The sequence below is a fragment of the Colobus angolensis genome, unplaced genomic scaffold (genome assembly GCF_000951035.1).
Source record: "Colobus angolensis palliatus isolate OR3802 unplaced genomic scaffold, Cang.pa_1.0 Scaffold383, whole genome shotgun sequence".
NCBI classification, from domain to species: Eukaryota; Metazoa; Chordata; class Mammalia; order Primates; family Cercopithecidae; genus Colobus; species Colobus angolensis.
This window is the reverse complement of record NW_012117188.1, coordinates 2,379,327-2,397,852: the sequence shown is the minus strand read 5'-3', so window position 1 is coordinate 2,397,852 and position 18,526 is coordinate 2,379,327. Positions and strand designations below refer to the sequence as shown.

At 35.9% G+C, this 18,526-nt stretch overlaps 1 protein-coding gene across 2 annotated transcripts in view; it reads right to left on the bottom strand.

The window, feature by feature from the left end:
- Positions 1 to 18,526, bottom strand: part of NNT (nicotinamide nucleotide transhydrogenase) — a 111,868-nt gene that overhangs the window by 24,334 nt on the left and 69,008 nt on the right. For both annotated transcript variants that reach the window (XM_011954499.1, XM_011954498.1), the window contains exons 18-19: positions 16,198 to 16,357; positions 14,081 to 14,162 (exon numbers count right to left, since the gene is read on the bottom strand). In XM_011954499.1, coding sequence (XP_011809889.1) covers positions 14,081 to 14,162; positions 16,198 to 16,357 — 242 coding nt within the window. The remainder of the gene's footprint in view (positions 1 to 14,080; positions 14,163 to 16,197; positions 16,358 to 18,526) is intronic.

Here is an 18,526-nt window from a genome sequence, read left to right as displayed (position 1 = left end):
AAAAAAAAAAAAAAAAAAATTCTGGATCAACTGGCCAGAAAAAAAGTGTGATTTTCAAAAACTGTGATTTTCAAAAAAACCACAGATGACCAAATATTTCTTATTTGCACAGAAGAGAAGAAAAGAAAATATTCAAATGCAAAAGAAAGAATTAAATTTTTTTTATTTAAAAAATGCTTTTTGTTAACAATTTAAAACAAATGCCTTATCTAGGAAAATTTCAGTCTTCTTTTTTGTGGGCCAGAGGGAGAGAGACTCATTAATCTGCCTTCATGTGTAACTCCCAGTTCAATCCAAAATGAATCCAAGAGTATTTTACATATAACTCAAAGGACGGTTGGCAGTGGGCATGATCAAGACCATTATGGAAGCTGGGACAGCATTTTATTTATTGAAGGTGGGGGAGGGATTTCAATACATGGTCTTACCACTAGTAAGAGCAAGAAGCAGCTTAGAGGGAGCCCAGGATTTCCAGAATAACTACATGATGTTGCCCAATCCTACAATACTAACTGCCTCTCAAATTAATCATTTGTGCTCTTTTGAGGTGTTAAAAGTAATCTTGGACACCAAAAATGTTTCCTAATTTCCCAATCCAGATCACCAATAAGTATCTCCTGCTTCTCCCAGGCCCACCAGGCCCACTGCTCTTCCCAAAACCTAAGTGATGAGAATGTAAGACTAAGAATCGCTGTTCCACATGACATTTAAAGTCTGTGTTAGTTTCATATTGCTGCTGTAACAAACTACCACAAATTTAGTGCCTTGAAACAATCAAATTTGTTATCACTTAAGGGTTCTGAAGGTCAGAAGTCCAAAATCAGTTTCCCTGGACAAAAAAAAAATCAAGTTATCGAGAGGCCTTCATTCCTTCTGGATTGTTTTGTGATGAATTCCCCAGGTGTTCTTTGAGCTTTTCTGGGTGTTATTTGGATGTCTCGATCTCTACCAAGGCCAGGGAGGTTTTCCTCAATTTTTCCCTCAAATATGTTTTCCAAATTTCTAGATTTCTCTTCTTCTTCAGGAACACCAATTATTCTTAGTTTTAGATGTTAAACATAGTCCCAAACTTCTTGGAGGCTTTGTTCATTTTTTTAAATTCTTTTTTCTTTATCTTTGATGGATTGGGTTAATTCAAAAGTCTTATCTTTGATCTCTGAAGTTGTTTCTTCTGTTTGTTCTATTCTATTGCTGAGACACTCAAAGTATTTCACATTTCTCTGTGATTGCTTTTTACTTATGCTTTCTATTTCACAAAAGATGTTTCCTTTCATATCCTGTATCATGTTTTTGATTTCTTTAACTTGGACTTCACCTTTCTGTGGTGCCTCCCTGATTAGCTTAATAATTGGCCTTCTGAATTCTTTTTCTGGCAATTCAGAGATTTTGTCTGGAAAAGTCACCCTGTTTAACAAATGGTATTGGGACAATTGTAAGCCACATGTGAAATAATGAAACTGAATCCTCATCTCTCGCCTTATACAAAAATCAACTCAAGATGGATTAAATACTTAAATCTAAGACCCGAAACCATAAAGATTCGATAAGACAACATCAGAAAAACCCTTCTAGATATTGGCTTAGGTGAAGATTTCATGACCAAAAACCCAAAGGCAAATGCAATAAAAATGAAGATAAATAGATGGGACTTAATTAAGCTAAAAAGCTTCTGCACAGCAAAAATAATAATAATCAACAGAGTTCACAGACAACCCACAGAGCGGGAGAAAATCTTCAAAATCTATACATCTGACAAAAGACTAATGTCCGGAATCTACAAAGAAGTCAAACAAACCAGCAAGAATAAAACAAACGATCCCATCTAAAAGTGGCCTAAGGACATGAATAGACAACTCTCAAAAGAAGATATACAAATGTCCAACAAGCATATGGAAAAATGCTCAACATCACTAATTATCAAGGAAATGAAAACCAAACCACAACGCAATACCACCTCAATCCTGCAAGAATGGCCATAATCAAAAAATAATAAAGGTTGGTATGGATGTAGTAAAAAGGAAACATTTTTACACTGCCAGTGGGAATGTAAACTAGTACAATACAGTATGGTAAACAGTGTGGAGATTCTTTAAAGAACTGAAAGTAGATCTACCATCTGAGTCAGCAATCCCACTACTAGGTATCCACCCAGAAGAAAAGAAGTCATTATACAAAAAAGATACTTGCACACATGTTTATAGCAGCACAATTTCTAATTGCAAAAATATGGAACCAGCCCAAATGCCCATCAATCACTAAGCAGATAAATAAAATGTGGTATCTCAGCCATAAAAAGGAATGAAACAATGGCATTCACAGCAACCTGAATGGAACTAGAGACTAGTATTCTAAGTGAAGTAACTCAGGAATGGAAAACCAAATGGAAAATTATATTTTCTCACTCATAAGTGGGAGTTAAGTTATCAGGGCACAAATGCATTAAGAACGATAATTCAACTTTAGGGACTCAGGGGAAAGGATGGAGGTGGCAAGGGATAAAAGAGTACACATTGGGTACAGTGTACACTCCTTGGGTGATGGGTGCACCAAAATCTCAGAAATCACCACTAAAGAACTTTTCCATGCAACCAAACACCTATTCCCCAAAAATCTATTGAAATTTTTTTAAAAATTTTAAATTCCTCCTGAAGATTCTAGGGCAAACTCCATTCCATGCCTTTTCCAACTTCTGCAGTCTTCCCTCTTTCCTTGGTGGGGGGCTACATCACCCCAACTTCTGCTTCCACTGTCACATCTCCTTCTCTAACTCTGATCCTCCTGCCTCCCTCTTATAATGACCCTAGTGATTACACTGAGCCCACCCAATAATCCAAGAAATTCTCCCCATCTCAAAATCCTCACCTTCATCAAATCTACAAAGTCCCTTTTGCTATGTAAGGTAACATAGTCGTAGGTTTTGGGGATTCAGATGTGGACACGTTGGGAGACCACTATTCTGCCTACCACAAAGCTCTCCAGTCCTGAAATTCAGTGAACTAGGACTTCTATTTTAGCTACATAACCCAATATATACTTTGTGATTACTGTTGGATCTCAATTTTATATCCCTCCTTGATTCCAGCTTATTTTGTTTAATTTTATTTGTTTTTAATATGGCTTTTGTCGCCTTTAAATTAATCCATCTGGCTACCATCTTGAGGCTTTAACTGAAGTATCTTGGACCAAATTAGGAATTGAGGACCTCTAAAAATATTAGTTCTTTCTGTGATGCCTTGATTAGCTGCAGACTGCATAAAGACAACGTTTTTGTTGAGCTAGTTGTAAAGGGTAAATAATTTTGAGCTAGTTGTAAAGGGTAAATAATTACCAACATAACCATCATGTTATGCCTAATATCCCAAAGGACCGATCATTTTATATCTACTTGCACAGTAATTTATTACACTAAACTTTATGACTCTAAAGTCAGAAAAAAAACATATGCAAGATTATTACAAGAGAATGCCAATGTTTTGAGAAAAATAACAGAATACAGTCAAATGCATAGAGATATATATGCATGCTGATGAGTCAATGTGAGTTTATAAAAAATTCTGGCACATGTAACTGGCTAATCCCCAAAGTATGTATTAAAATTAATTATATCAGACACTGGTTGGCCATGATGAGCAATTTCCCGGAACTGATGGCCAAAGCTCATCAATGTTCCGTCATCACATGAAGAATACCCAGAATTTCAACATGCAAAGCCTACCAATCTTTTAGTTCTTCTCTTTCAACTATGAAAATTATCTTTTATTATGCAAATGCTTAAAAAAGAATCAGCTGTCACCATGATAAGATCCTACAGAGGAAAATAACTAAAATAAGGTCATAGAAAGATCTTGCAGGCTTTCAGAATTCTTCCTTTATGCATCTACTTCTTACCATGCAATAACATAACTGGTTGACATGACTGTGCTCTCCTAATTAAGAGTTCCTTGAGAATAGGAACAAACCATGTCTTATTTATCAGTTCCTGCCACTCTATTGCAGGGACTCAATTAAAGAGAGAGAAGGAGAGAAGGAGTTTTAAACAACACAATGTGCCCAATAAAGTATACTGATTTATATACTTTCTATGTCTCTTTTTAGAGAAAGGATTTAGAAAAGCAGTATAGGGTAGCAGTTCAGAGTTCTAGCTTCCCACTGCCAGGTTCAAAGCATTTGAACAATTTACTTCTGTGCACCTCCATTCCCTCACATGTACCATGGGATTGATAATAAAATCTCCTCAGAGGACTATTGAGGGATTTAAGTGATGTAGTTTGTGTAAAAAGCTTTTCATACAAGGTGCTTTAGACCAACACCTGGCAGACATAAGTGTTCAATAAACGTACACAGCAATTATCCTGTTCACATACATTTTTGTATAATATAAATGTTCATCTGTGTTTTTCAAATAAATGCATATTTTTAATAATCACTTAATATAAAGAAGCACACATTTTCACATTAAAACAAATGTTGATTTAAAGTCAACACTTACTGGGTTGCTTTTCTAATTTTTACCTTGTAATGCAAGTAAAAATCAATAGAGTCCAATAAAAGCCAGAAATTATTTGTATTTGCAGCTACATCAAAAGTATTAAAAAACTATACAGGCCGGGCGCGGTGGCTCAAGCCTGTAATCCCAGCACTTTGGGACGCCGAGACGGGCGGATCACGAGGTCAGGAGATCGAGACCATCCTGGCTAACACAGTGAAACCCCGTCTCTACTAAAAAATACAAAAAAAAAAAACCTAGCCGGGCGAGGTGGCAGGCGCCTGTAGTCCCAGCTACTCGGGAGGCTGAGGCAGGAGAATGGCGGGAACCCGGGAGGCGGAGCTTGCAGTGAGCTGAGATCCGGCCACTGCGCTCCAGCCCGGGCGACAGAGCGAGACTCCATCTCAGAAAAAATAAAAATAAAAAAATAAAAAATAAAAATAAAAAACTATACAGTCAATCTAGATTGAGGCCAATAATTATCAATGTTGGGCTCCCTGGGAACTTGGTCAAAACTAACACTCAAATACTTTGATAGAGTCAAATTTCAAAAGATCATTTTTAACCATTTAACTGATATGATTAGGCAAAAATGTATTGTTTCTTTGGTTGATAGATACAACAAATGTGATCAAGTTAGGACAATCTCTTCACTATCTCGAAGCAAAAAAAAACAAAAAACAAAAAAAAATTCAACACTATTTGCTATTTTCCTCTCTCAAATATGAAAACAATAAAGCCTTTCATGGAACATTAGATGATAAAAAAGCTTAGGCTTCAGTCATCAATTAAGAATAGACCCAGGCACAGTTCAGAAAAAGTAGAATAATCTACTCAAATGAAACAACCTGATCTTCAGAACCGATTAAATTAACCAAGGAAGAATAAAAACAAATACGAGTATATACAAGAACTATTCATGAATACTGAGTATAGTTGGTAAAATACAAAAAAGAAGAAATTCAAAAAGTACTGTTTTTTAAAAACCTCTTTTATAATACATGATGACATAAACTTCATTCTTTAGAGGTTTTTGCAACTTCACATTAGATTTCAGATACCACATGTTTTAAAGGGGACACTACAACAGAAATTTCCATGATCACAGACCATGGAGACAATATGTCCTGACCAGGGTACTTAACAGAAGTTTTCTTGGGTATGTGAGGCCATTAAAGAATATAAAACATTCACCGCATGCATCCTACCAAAACTGTTCAAACAATGTTTTGCTTCTTGTATTATGGAAATATCCAGACCTAGTTCAGCAATAAACTATTAAGAATGTTTAATTAAATCAAGCATCCCAATTCAACAGTTACACAAAGAAACTATAAGTACAATTGGGCCCCTTTCTAAACTATTTAGAGTACTTTTTCCATTTTGCAGCTTCTTGCTATTATACATAGTGACAAGGATTAACAGATTTTTTTGAAAAAAGCTCTTTACAACCTTCAACTATTTGCTTACATGTATTGTGAGTCACGATGCAAAATTTATGTCCATACTCCAGATGTTCAGAGTTACTTTCCCTTATTTTACTCTGTTTTACACTTTAAAATCAAGCTGGATATAGGACAAGGTACATTGATAGCATTTTGGAATTCTGCCTTCCCAATACTATCATCCCACAATTTTCCTAAATATGTTATGATAACCTTCTAGGAGGTTGACAAAGTAAACAAAATACATAAACAGAAAATAAAAAGAAGGCTCATTTGTTAAATGTCTACTAACTTCTCCTGTTTTAAAACTATAAATATTTAAACATCCATAAAACCTTAATGGTTTAAATAGAACTTAAAGATCTTCCAGTCTTCCAACTGCTTCTTAAGGTAGGAATTCTTCATTTAGAAATTATACCAAAAATGTTTGCACAGTGTTCTGTCCCAAAAATAGGTTGGAAATTCCACTGTGGATACAATAAAGAGTCCCTAGTATGGGCTATACCTCAAGGAGCTGTGGAATTCTGTTTGTATGTGGCAGTGTTACATTCTGAGGAGGGTCTCTGGAGGTAATCAAATGATTTGTTACTATATTCAATATTTTTTTACATTTAATTATGCATTTCACTTGTGAAAAATATGATAGACTCACTGAAAAGGCAGGTTTCTTTGGTTTATCACATGCTGATCAGAACTTCTGGTGACAGTTTTAAATCACGCTTTTTAAAAGTACAAGGAAAAGAGTTTTTTTTTTATTAAGGAATCATTTTAGTAAGTCAGTTCTCAATAAAAATTTCCAAATCATGGTGTCAGCAGGGTAATTGTTCCTGTTAGATAAATAATCTTTGGTGGCGAAAAGGCCTGGACCAACTGGGTGGGGCTAGTCTATCCATCTGAAGAGAAATATGGTAAGAAGTGAAAAAAAAAAAATCCTGATGAGGCACTTGCTGTCCACAAAAACTAATGAATGAGATACGTTGTAGAGTCAACATCTCTGGTGAGGCTTTCCAGGCAAAGGAATAAACACCTAGATTTCTAAAACTATCAGAGTCCTTCTTAGAAGCAGCAGTTCTGATGAATTCACTCATACAATTCCTACTGAAAAAAAAGTGTTCATTTAATTTCCTAGAACTTTCCAAAAGCCAGAATTAAAGAACACTTTGTACTTTTCTTTTTTTGAAGGCAAATAAGGGCTGAACTGCTACTCTGTTTCTGAATTCTGCTGTTCATCACGGCCTTCCCTTCTTTGGAAAAAAATATATATATATGAAAGAGAGCTTACGAAAACATCTCAGGGGAACAATTTTTCTAATGCAGAATAATAGACCTTGTCTTATGAATGTGAATGAGGAAATGTTTCACAGGCTACAGTCACATTTTCCATCGTACATGTGACCTGTGACACTGAGGCCACCCAAAGAGGTAAGTAAGAAGGATCAGCTCAGATGGTCTCATGCAAACATCAATGCAGTCCTCTATAAAACCATGTCCCAAAACTACCTTTTCCATTCTGAGGAGAGTAATTATAGATTGTGCCCAAATCTAGTTTTCCCATCGCTTAACCAAATCCAACTACCAGGCCCAGAATAGAAACTGTATGACTACTGACACTGTTTTGATTTTTAAATAGTCAACAAGATTATGAAGAATGATATCAGAAAGAAAGAATTCAATTTGCAACTAACTCTCGAATATTACATTCTGGCATATTATAATATGAGAGATTTAGTTAAAATTATACATAATTTCACCTTTCTGTCTGAATAATTTTTATGATGCTATTGAGTGGCTCTTGGAATGTAATGGCTAATGAGCTCAATAAAATGAAAATTATTTATAAGCAAGATCCTTATTTAGTTGTTCACACGAACTTCATTGTAAAAACTAAGCTCAAAGAATTTCCTGTAACTGATACTAGAACCAGAAGCCAAAAATCACCCTGATGGTCAGTGACAATGAGTTCATCAATAGTTAAGAGTTTTTTCCTCAGACCACAGGAATGCCTGTGACAACAGTTTATAAGGAATGCGTCCTAGGGTGGTATGACCGAAAGAGGCTTTACAAAGCACCTAAAGCACAGGCTTTAACCCAGTATTCTGTTCTTTCCACCATACCAATATGCTGTAGACAAGATAAAGCCAATCTGGGATGAAGGTGGCCCCTTTCTAGGAGCATAACAGACACCTTTGATCTGGGAGATTACTAGCAACCCCACACAATAGGTTGAACATAGATGTGAGTGAATGCACATACTTTCTTTGGTTTTCCTCTCTTCCATCAAAGTTTCATTCATTTGACCAGTTATACAAATAACCCATACCCACTATCCTGCCACCACGTTTTTCGAGAAGGCAGCCCCAGTGCAAAGTGCAAAGAAACACACCACATTCTTTGAGAAAATCAAAAGTGCTGGCTAATTCAAGGCCAAATAGTGGCAGCTATAACTTTGAAATTCTGATACAATAACCTATGCTACAGCTGTTCTCTGGTTTTTCAAGTAGCATTGAAATTGGAGACAAATGGGGTTATAATCTCCAATTCAGATTATCTTGAAGTCTATTAATTAATCAATTAATTAGTTAATTAACATAAATTCCATCAGACCAGGAATTTTCAGCTGTTATCTTCACTGAGGTATCCCCGGGACCTACAACAGTAGCCTGGGAAAGAGTGCTATATATTATAATTATTTGTTCAATGAATGGTTATGGATATGAATAGTGGTATCTGTATTTTATAAAAGTATTACAAAGCTGACATGAAACTGCTAAATAATGTCTATCTCGTTATTCAAATACTATACGAGATAATTTCAACTGGCCCAGTTTCTATTCTCGTCAGAAGTATGTAACTTTATTGCTTTACCAATTTGCAAGCCTTGACTGTTCCTCCACCCAAAAACATAACAAATCTAAGAAGGCTGAACTTAGTTTATCTGAATCACATTTATCCATGAAACTCAGGAAAATCCTGGCCTAATGTGGTGGCTCATGCCTGTAATCCCAGCACTCTGGGAAGCCAAGGTGGGTGGATCACCTGAGGTCAGGAGTTTGAGATCAGCCTGGTCAACATGATGAAACCCCGTTTCCACTAAAAATACAAAAATTAGTCGGGCGTGATGGTGCATGCCTGTAATCCCAGCTACTTGGGAGGCTGAGGTGGGAGAATCACTTCAACCTCACAATTTCACAGAGTGAAATTTCAACAACAACAACAAAAAAATCCAGTTAGTTAGATGAACAAAATATTTTATATTTTCAAGTATCTTCAAAGAATCATTTCTAAGTAAAAATAACATGTATTTAAACCTATAGCCATATTACACAGGACTGTAAAACATTATTAGATTGCAAATACCACAGGCAGCTAGATGTGTTTAGACAGTATATAAAAAATAAATGAAAATATTTATTTTTAAAAATATGCAAGATATTTCAGCTTGTAAAAAGTTTAAAATATCTCCTGGACAGCTAACTACTCCTTGTATTCTTACTACTACTCTACTTGTCTTAGCATGCTATCACATTAAATGGAATTCATTCATTGATTGATCTGTTAATAGTGATTTCTTCATAACTATAAACTTCTGAGATTTAGACTTATTCATCCTTGTATGCTCAGTACCTAGCAACAAATTTCTCAGTAAGTTATTAATAGAAGGATGTGGTAGAACATTAACATGAAAGCAATACATAACATCAGTTAGTCACTCAAAGAAGTTGAAGCCACGCGCTTTGGCTCACGCCTGTAATCCCAGCACTTTGGGAGGCCGAGGCAGGTGGATCACTTGAGGTCAGGAGTTCGAGACCAGCCTGGCCAACATGGCAAAACCCCATCTCTACCAAAAATACAAAAATCAGCCAGGTGTGGCGTGTGCCTACAGCCCCAGCTACTTGGCAGGCTGAGGCAAGAGAATCGCTTTGAACCCAGGCGGCAGAGTTTGCAGTGAGCTGAAATCATGCCACTGCCCTCCAGCCTGGGTGACAACAGTGAAACTCCATCTCAAAAACAAAATAATAATAATAAGTTGAAAGGTATTTAATAAATTCAAATGACTTCTGTGATAATTCAAGCAATAACGATTTATAGAAAGAAAATCAATAATTAATTATAAAAAAGAAAAAAATTCTACCCCCTTTTTTTTTTTGAGATGGAGTCTCGCTCTGTCACCCAGGCTGGAGTGCAGTGGCACGATCTCGGCTCACTGCAAGCTCTGCCCCCTGGTTCACGCCATTCTCCTGCCTCAGCCTCCCGAGTAGCTGGGACTACAGGTGCCCACCACCACACCCGGCTAATTTTTTGTATTTTTAGTAGAGACGGCGTTTCACCATGTTAGCCAGGATGATCTCGATCTCCTGACCTCCTGATCCCCCTGCCTCAGCCTCCCAAAGTGCTGGGATTACAGGCATATTCTACCCCTTTCTAATTACTCAATGGGAACACTATCTGTGCCTTACAATGAAAAGCCTATCATATAATCAATCCAAAAATTGGGAAGGAAAAATAAAAAATATCTGTGGCTCTTATACCATAAGATTGTTGTCATAAAATCCTTTTAGACATCAAGTAGAAGTTAGGTAAGCTATACAGGCATTCTGGGCTACTGGGAAGCAAATGATATCTTGGCCACTAAAGAAAGTCTAAGCCAGTGAACTTTCATGACATTCTAAAATGAGTTCTTGTCATGAAATGTCATGTGCTTTATTATATAATCTTAGTTCATGAGCATGTTATGACTATGGCCAAAGTAAAGGAAAACAGGAGTGTCTCTAAATCAATCATGGGCCTTGAAGCCAGACAGACTGTATGACAGATGCGATTTTTCTTGGCACCACTTGGGCGTAACTAATTGATGACAATCATATGTCCACACTGGCACATTTCCACAGGGGATGTGTGTGAATATGTCACCACATCTGGATGCTAGGCATGCTGGGGTCCTGAGGCACAAAGACCTACTAACTCCAGAGGCCCAGCAGCTGTACTCAATGAACACCGTGGGAGCTCCACAGAGTGATGAAAGGACTAAATTACTGCAAACTGTAAATACAGATTTATTTCATCAAAATACGAGGTAACTGCTACAGCCATCTCTTGTTCAAACAGACATCTGCCCCTTAAAAAAAAAAAGGAAAAAAGCTAGCATCTATGTATATATATATTCCTAACTTCATAAAGAAAATTTGCATTTCTCCTGTGAAAAGGTAACACATACAAAGAAAATCACAAAGTTTCTACAAATCTCTTTCAATAAAAAAAATTCACACAGAAAAATATGATGATCTACTGTCATCATTTTAGCAAGAATAGTCCTTTTCCATTTAATTCAAATGGAAGATTTACATAATTTGTTACAAAGTTTATGTTGAAAATTCAACATACTATAGTAACAAAACAATAATATATTAATATATTTCACCTTTAATATGAAAGATGACTATAAATAACTTACAAATAGAGAAACTAGACTGAATTAATAATCTTATTCTGATCCTACATAATAAATTATTAATAAATTTATAAAAGTATTTGAACTATGTTAACAATTATGTGAAGCAATGAAAAGCTCTCTCATGAAAAGTCTTTGGTCCTATTCACACAATTACTTCAATAAAAAATGTAGAACTGAAAAAGTATTCATATATGTATAATTAAATATTTCTCATAAACCTTTCATCAAATAATTACTTTTCCCAAGCAGTGTCACAGAAATCATCCTACAACAGTAGTTTATATCATATCCTCAAAGATAAAATTCTAATTTTAATCAGATCAGAAACAAAAAATTCATTTGTCTTATCCTTTTTCCTTTCAGATCATTTTTCCCATCTCTCTTATTTCCTTTGACATTTCCCTTAAGGTCCTGTCTTCCTTCAAGCTGCACTACAGTCATGATGCTCTTCACTCCACATCCACTTATTTAACACTGGACTGATTTTACAAGATGTCTGGTTAACCTAGGCTGATCAACAGGTTACAAGAAGTATGTCAAATTAATCCTTCCCTTCCCTAAGGATAACTAAGACATGAAAGGCATTTTTCTTTCTCTATTATGATTGCCACTCATCTCCTAAACATTTATATGGTGAAAGAGGGCATTACGAATACATTAGATTTTTTCACATGTGGACTGAATAGAGAAAGCAGTTTCTTTTTAGAAAAATCATAAAACGTTGTTTAACACATCCTTTTCACTTGCAGGCCTACAAATGTTCTCAGTAGCAAAATGATGGCTTTAAAAAGCACAGCTTAATATCCTATGTAAAAACTGGAATAAGTAACTAAAAAGTAGACTTCTTATGTAAAAATTTAAAAATAAAGTCAATGATTTTTCTCATCATCTATCTTCAATTCATCTAAGATTCTCAATAAACATGAAAATCATATCACAGAAATGCTGGTCCCACCACAAAATAGTATTTTGATTCTATATATTTGACAAACACAAACTATAGATTGGAGGAAGGAGTGAGAGAAGAAAGGAAGCATAGGAAAGAAAGGAAGGAAGAAATAAAATTGCAGCTGACATAACTGCTGACACTAATACAATTAAGGTAGCCCCCTGATTTCATCATCTAAGTTTCTTTCACTACTACTAGTAGCTGGGACATTCCAGCCAGAGATTAGGATTCTGCATCCAGTCCAGCACAAGTACTCTGGCTGGCTCTAGGAACACTGTTTGGCTTATTTTCTCATCAGATGATGCTTTTGTCTTCAGACAAAAGCATAAGGTTGATGTCTAAAACTTTTATGAACAGAAATTAACAGTTTTGCCCACAAACATTACCATCCTGGTAAACAAACTAATTCTATTTAATGAGCTACCTTGTCTCTCTGACTTACAGTGCCACATCAATGCAACTGCTAGTGAACCAGCCTCTCCACAAAACAGGCAGCAGTTGCCCTACCAGGGATAACTCATAGGATCTCTTCTCTGATTCCTAAGTAATATGAGAGTTCCAGAACAGGGACCCAAAGGTGAGCAGGACAGATGCAAAGTACCTTGAGGGTCACCACATTCATCACCCAATGGCCCTATTTGTACGTTCCTCAAACACTTTATCCAACATCATGGAGAATAAGCTAGTAAAACGGAGTCCCTCAACTTTGCCATTCTGCTTAATATCCTCCCAAGAGCAGACCAATGCCCAAATGGCAAGTGGCAGGAACAGCTGCTGCTCTGATTCATATTTCAAAACATGAATATCTTTATGAAAAGAACACTTTCAGCAGTCTTTTCCACCCTGAGTATATGAGAGCTAACTCAGCAAAACAGTAACCAGCACACAGGTTTATTACTTGATCTTGCTCTTCAAGGCCTCTCTTTTAAGACCTTTTGTCTTCATTCAGTGTGACCAGAAACCAAAAAGATACAACTTGATGTACTTAAAATGCTTCGCTTGACCTCTTTCCTCAAATCAAACCACAGAGAAACAAGACTTTTGATTTTCCCATTAATAAATATTCAAGAATTTGGAATAACAAATTTACCTTTTCTAAAATGAGTCAATAATATTTGAGTTGATGCTAATCCAGGGACAGCAAAATCTAAATAGTAAGACTAAGACCAGAATATGGCTTGTTCGTTAACAACTTAACTTGTTTACCTAGGATTACATATGTAAAACACCACTTTAAGAAACAGTCATCTTTTTCAGAAGCCATTTACAGCTGACCCTTGAACAACATGGGTTTGAGCTGCGAGGGTCCACTTATCCACAGATTTTCTTCTGCCGCTGTCACTCATGAGAGCAAGACTAACTCCTCCTCTTCCTCCTTCTTCTCATCTCACTCAACATAAAGACAAGGATTAAAACCTTTATGATGATCCACTTCCACTTAAGGAATAGCAAATATATTTTCTCTTCCTTATGATTTTCTTACATTTTCCTTTCTCTACTATTTAATACATATAACATAAAATTTGTTAATGGATACACATTTTGTTTATGCTATCAGTAAGCATTCTGATCACCAGTAGGCCATTAGTAGGCACGTTTTTGAAGATTCAAAAGTTATATATGGATCTTTAATTGTATGGGCGGGTCAGTGCCCTAACCCCTACATTGTTCAAGGGTCCACTCTATTTCCTTTTCTCCACACACACATCTTTACACACACTGCAAGCCTCTCCACTGCAAACACTTACCTGACTTTTTTGCCTTGTTCAGTGAGCATCTTTACCAAATCAGCAATGGGGTATTGAGCTTTGGCTGCACAGAGACCATAGCCTGCAAGGAACATTAAGAACACAGAAGAATGTGTATTTTATTTTGAAATTACATGAAGTACAACTTCTCTCTTGATCAAAACACATGTTTATGCCAACAGAGGCAATCATTTAACAGGACTAGAAATGAAAGCAAACTTATAAGCTTGGCTTTTAAAAAATATTGCCCTAAATTTCAAATTGAAAATGTAATGATTGCTCCTCAATCTTCTGTAGTGTCTAATACCGCTGTGCACCCCTGCCCCCGACACTGCACATACCCTTGTGTGTTTCCTCTCATCTCTTTCTCTGTCTCTCTCCATCTCTCTCTCTCTCGTGTTTTTAAACTCTCTTCATACTTGGCTTTGATGACACTGCAGTCCCCTGTCCCAGCCTAACTTTGTTATTATTCTTCCTCTAGTTCCTTCAATAGTTTATCTCCTTCTTTTCTCCGCTTATACGACAAAGCTTCCAAAGGGCTTTAACTTTGCCCCTCACAATCTCCTTGAAAACCTCAGCTTATCTCATGACTTCAACAACCATCTGATGATTCCCAATCTGTCCGCAGGCTTGACCTGTCATTTGTGCCCCAGTATAGCATGCCTCTTGTCCCATCTCCACCTCAAATTTAATATCTCAAGAAAAGAACTCAAAATTTTCTCCCCACACTCCAAAAACTGTTTCCATATTTCTGATGTTATTACAGGTATAACGAAGAACTTCAGTCATCTTCACTGCCTTTTCTGTCCATTCTACCTGCACAATGAATCTCACATCTGTCCCCACTTTTCTATCCCCATTTTTTCAAATGCCAAGTCTCTGCTCAAGCTATTCCCACTGGCTTCTCCCATCCCAACACCATCTATCCTCTAAGGCCTAAAAACAAATCCTCACCTCCCTACAAACCTTCATAGGTTTCTTGTGATCAAAAAATTGTCCACATAGTTCAGTTTAGCCCTTATCATAACCCACCTTGCATTACTGATCTACCTATCTGACTTCATCATTAGATGGAAAATGCCTAGAGGAAATAGATTGTGTCCTCTACATCTTTACACCTTTATACTCCAGTACAGCATTGCTCAACGGGTAAGACCAATGACACTTGGGGTGTGATGATTCATTATGCAGCAGTGCCCCACACATTACAGTACATTTCATTTATCTGCTTCCATCCACTAACTGACAGTAGCAGTCCCATCTTTGGACAACCAAAAACCCAAATACACCTATTTCAAATGTCCCTAAAGTGATATTGTCCCAAGTTGAGAAAGCTTACACTGTAACATTCAACTCAGCTAATGTCTCCTATTTTTACTTCAGTACATAACTAACTAGTAAACTACTCATATGTCAAATCAGTAGATTTTCTTCACAGAAAACTCATTTGATAACATGATAGAGTTAAAATCTTAATCTGAAACCAATGTATTACCCATAATACCACAGTATTCTGTGATAACAGTGAAGAGCTAAAACTCAGATAACTAGAAAATTGAGGCCTAGAGAAATTAAATGACTTGGGTAATGTCACATAGATTAAGAATTCTTAATTAAGAACAAAAGTGAGGTATCGTGACTCCAAACCAAGCACTTTCTACCAGGACACATTGCTTCATTTTGTTGAAAACCACATGATTCTTGATGATTTTTTAAATAATCATTTTTGAAAAAGAATAACATTTATTGAGCAACTCTAATGAGTAGGCTAAAGATTTTCATATACTATATCTAATTTAATCTTGACAATGGGCCCAAAAATTACCAATGAGAAAAAAAAAGACTCAAAAATGATGTAAACATGTACACATAATCACAGAAAGACACGACTAGAACCCACTGTAAGAATTTATAGAATTACCATGTGATCTCCAGAATATTAACTTAAACTAGGAATTCTCAATATTTTTCACTTAGTAATCATAGAATTGCTATTAAGTTTCCATCATATTTTCAAAACTAAAGAAGTTTCAATTCTACTTTCCTATTATAAGAAATTTTAACGTCATCAATGATAACAGCTTTATAGGTTATTCGGTTTTGCTTTTTTTCTTTACCTGGTGTAATAATAATGCTATTAGCTTCTCGAATCATATCAATTGCATTGTCAAGGTTGATTTCCGTATGTGTGCCAGAAATTTCCATGGGTTTTCCACCAGCTGTTGAAGTGGTACCATAGCCTCCAAGAATCACATTAGCCAGGGAGCGATTCATTGCCTGGAGAGCCAAATTATCAGCTGTGAGAGTTTAATCCACATAACTTTTTGAGAATTGTACAAATGTTGTGTATATGATATTTGGAATCATTTTAAAAGGTTTATTTGATCATTTACAATATTTTAATCAGATAAATTTTAGCTGGTTTCTGAAAATCACTTCAAAAATTTAAATGACAGAATATATCTGAGAACCACATTATATTTTTCCCTATCAAATCAATTGCAAACTGATATATTTTCAGTAAAACAATCAATAGAAACAAAGAGCTTAATAAAAAATTATCAGTAAAATTCATAAAGTAATGAAAAAAATCATATCTACTTATTACTGCCTGAATGCTGATTGAGCAATTTTATCTCTCAGCTGAATTCTGCTATAGATTCCATCTTCACAGATACCAGCTGTGAAGAAGCAACTGGTAAGAATCAAAAGAGTAAAGATCCATTTCGTCTAGAAATTGCTGCTCTCTGTTGTCAAGAAAATAGAAATATGGGGGTTGATACTGTCTTATTTTCCAAATCAATTATAGCTCCATAAAGCTCCATACTTAAGTTTTAATAGAAGTAACTGGGTTCATCATTAGGACTCTAAAATATTTCACTTCCAAATAGGTAGAAGAATAAGGTTATATACTCTTTAAAATTTATATTCACTCTTTTAACTAGAAAAATAATCATAAAAGAAAAATAAGAGAAATGAACTTCTCATGCTCATTTATAATCACTCAAGAATATACCATAGGAATGCCACTGCTGAAATATGTGACAATAACTGATATGGTTTTGAAAACAGTTCATTTATAGACCTCTAGATGTGGGTTAGTTCTGAGTAATCAAATGCATTTTAAGATTTCAAGTCACTACATGTGATCAAAACAGTCATTCTACATGATCATAACTGACTTCATCACTTCAGAAAAAATTTCCAAAAACTTATTAAACTATATTTTAAGTGCTGTAATAAATATATTACTGATTCATTATATCACTTAAAAGCTATATAAGTGTCAATCTATTGCTTGTTTTTAAAATGCAACACTTTAGTATTAAAAAAGTAAAAAAGCACCAAGATCTTCAATGATAAATACCACATCGAGAAAACTATGGCCACCCCACACAATGATGGCTCAGCCTGCTACCAGCTTGGTGGAGACATTTCCATTATGCTGAGTAGGGCCCAGGCAAAGGCAGTGAGGAAAAGGTACACAGAAGATGAACAAGAAGCCATACTTTAATAAAGCCTAAATAACGTAAATTTCAAAGATGATGAATCAAAATGTTGCCAGAATTGTAATTGCTCTTTCAACCTAAACTCTATTTATCAGATACAACATTGACATTTTACAGAGCCCAAAGTCTGACAAATTTGTCTAAGATTATTACAAACAAAATAAAACCTGAAATGTCTTTACATGTATTATTAATGGATAAGAAGGTGAAAGAATTAAACTAATGCCTTTTTTTCTTTTTTCTTTGAGATGGAGTCTCACTCTGTCACCCAGGTTGGAGTGTAGTGGCATGATCTCAGTTCACTGTAACATCCGTCCCCTGGGTTCAAGAGATTTTCCTGCCTCAGCCTCCAGAGTGGCTGGGATTACAGATGCACACCACCACATCTGGCTAACTTTTTATATATTTGGTAGACATTGGGTTTCACCATGTTGGCCAGGCTGGTCTCAAACTCCTGACCACAAGTGATCTGCCTGCCTTGGCCTCCCAAAGTGCTCGGATTACAGGAATGAGCCACCATGCCTGGCTAAAGCAATGCTTTTAATTAAGTTCACAATCTCAAGCTGACATGATGTTTTAAATTCCTAACACATTCCTCCCATATTTAAATCCAACATTTAATGAAAATCCATATAGCCACATCTGAGACTTCCCAAACATTCAACTCATTGATGTAGATTAATCCTTTCTAGTTTTGAATTATACAATTCTGAAACTGTTATCAAAATAAATGTTCTACCAAATTGTTGCCCTTAAAAATTGATTTAAAGGACTATTTCGGACATTAAGATATTTCTGTCATAGATAACTTTTTTTTAACAAAAAAGTCCAGGGGGGCAGAGCAAGATGGCCGAATAGGAACAGCTCCAGTCTCCAACTCCCAGCGCGAAGGACACAGAAGACTGGTTATTTCTGCATTTTCAACTGAGGTACTGGG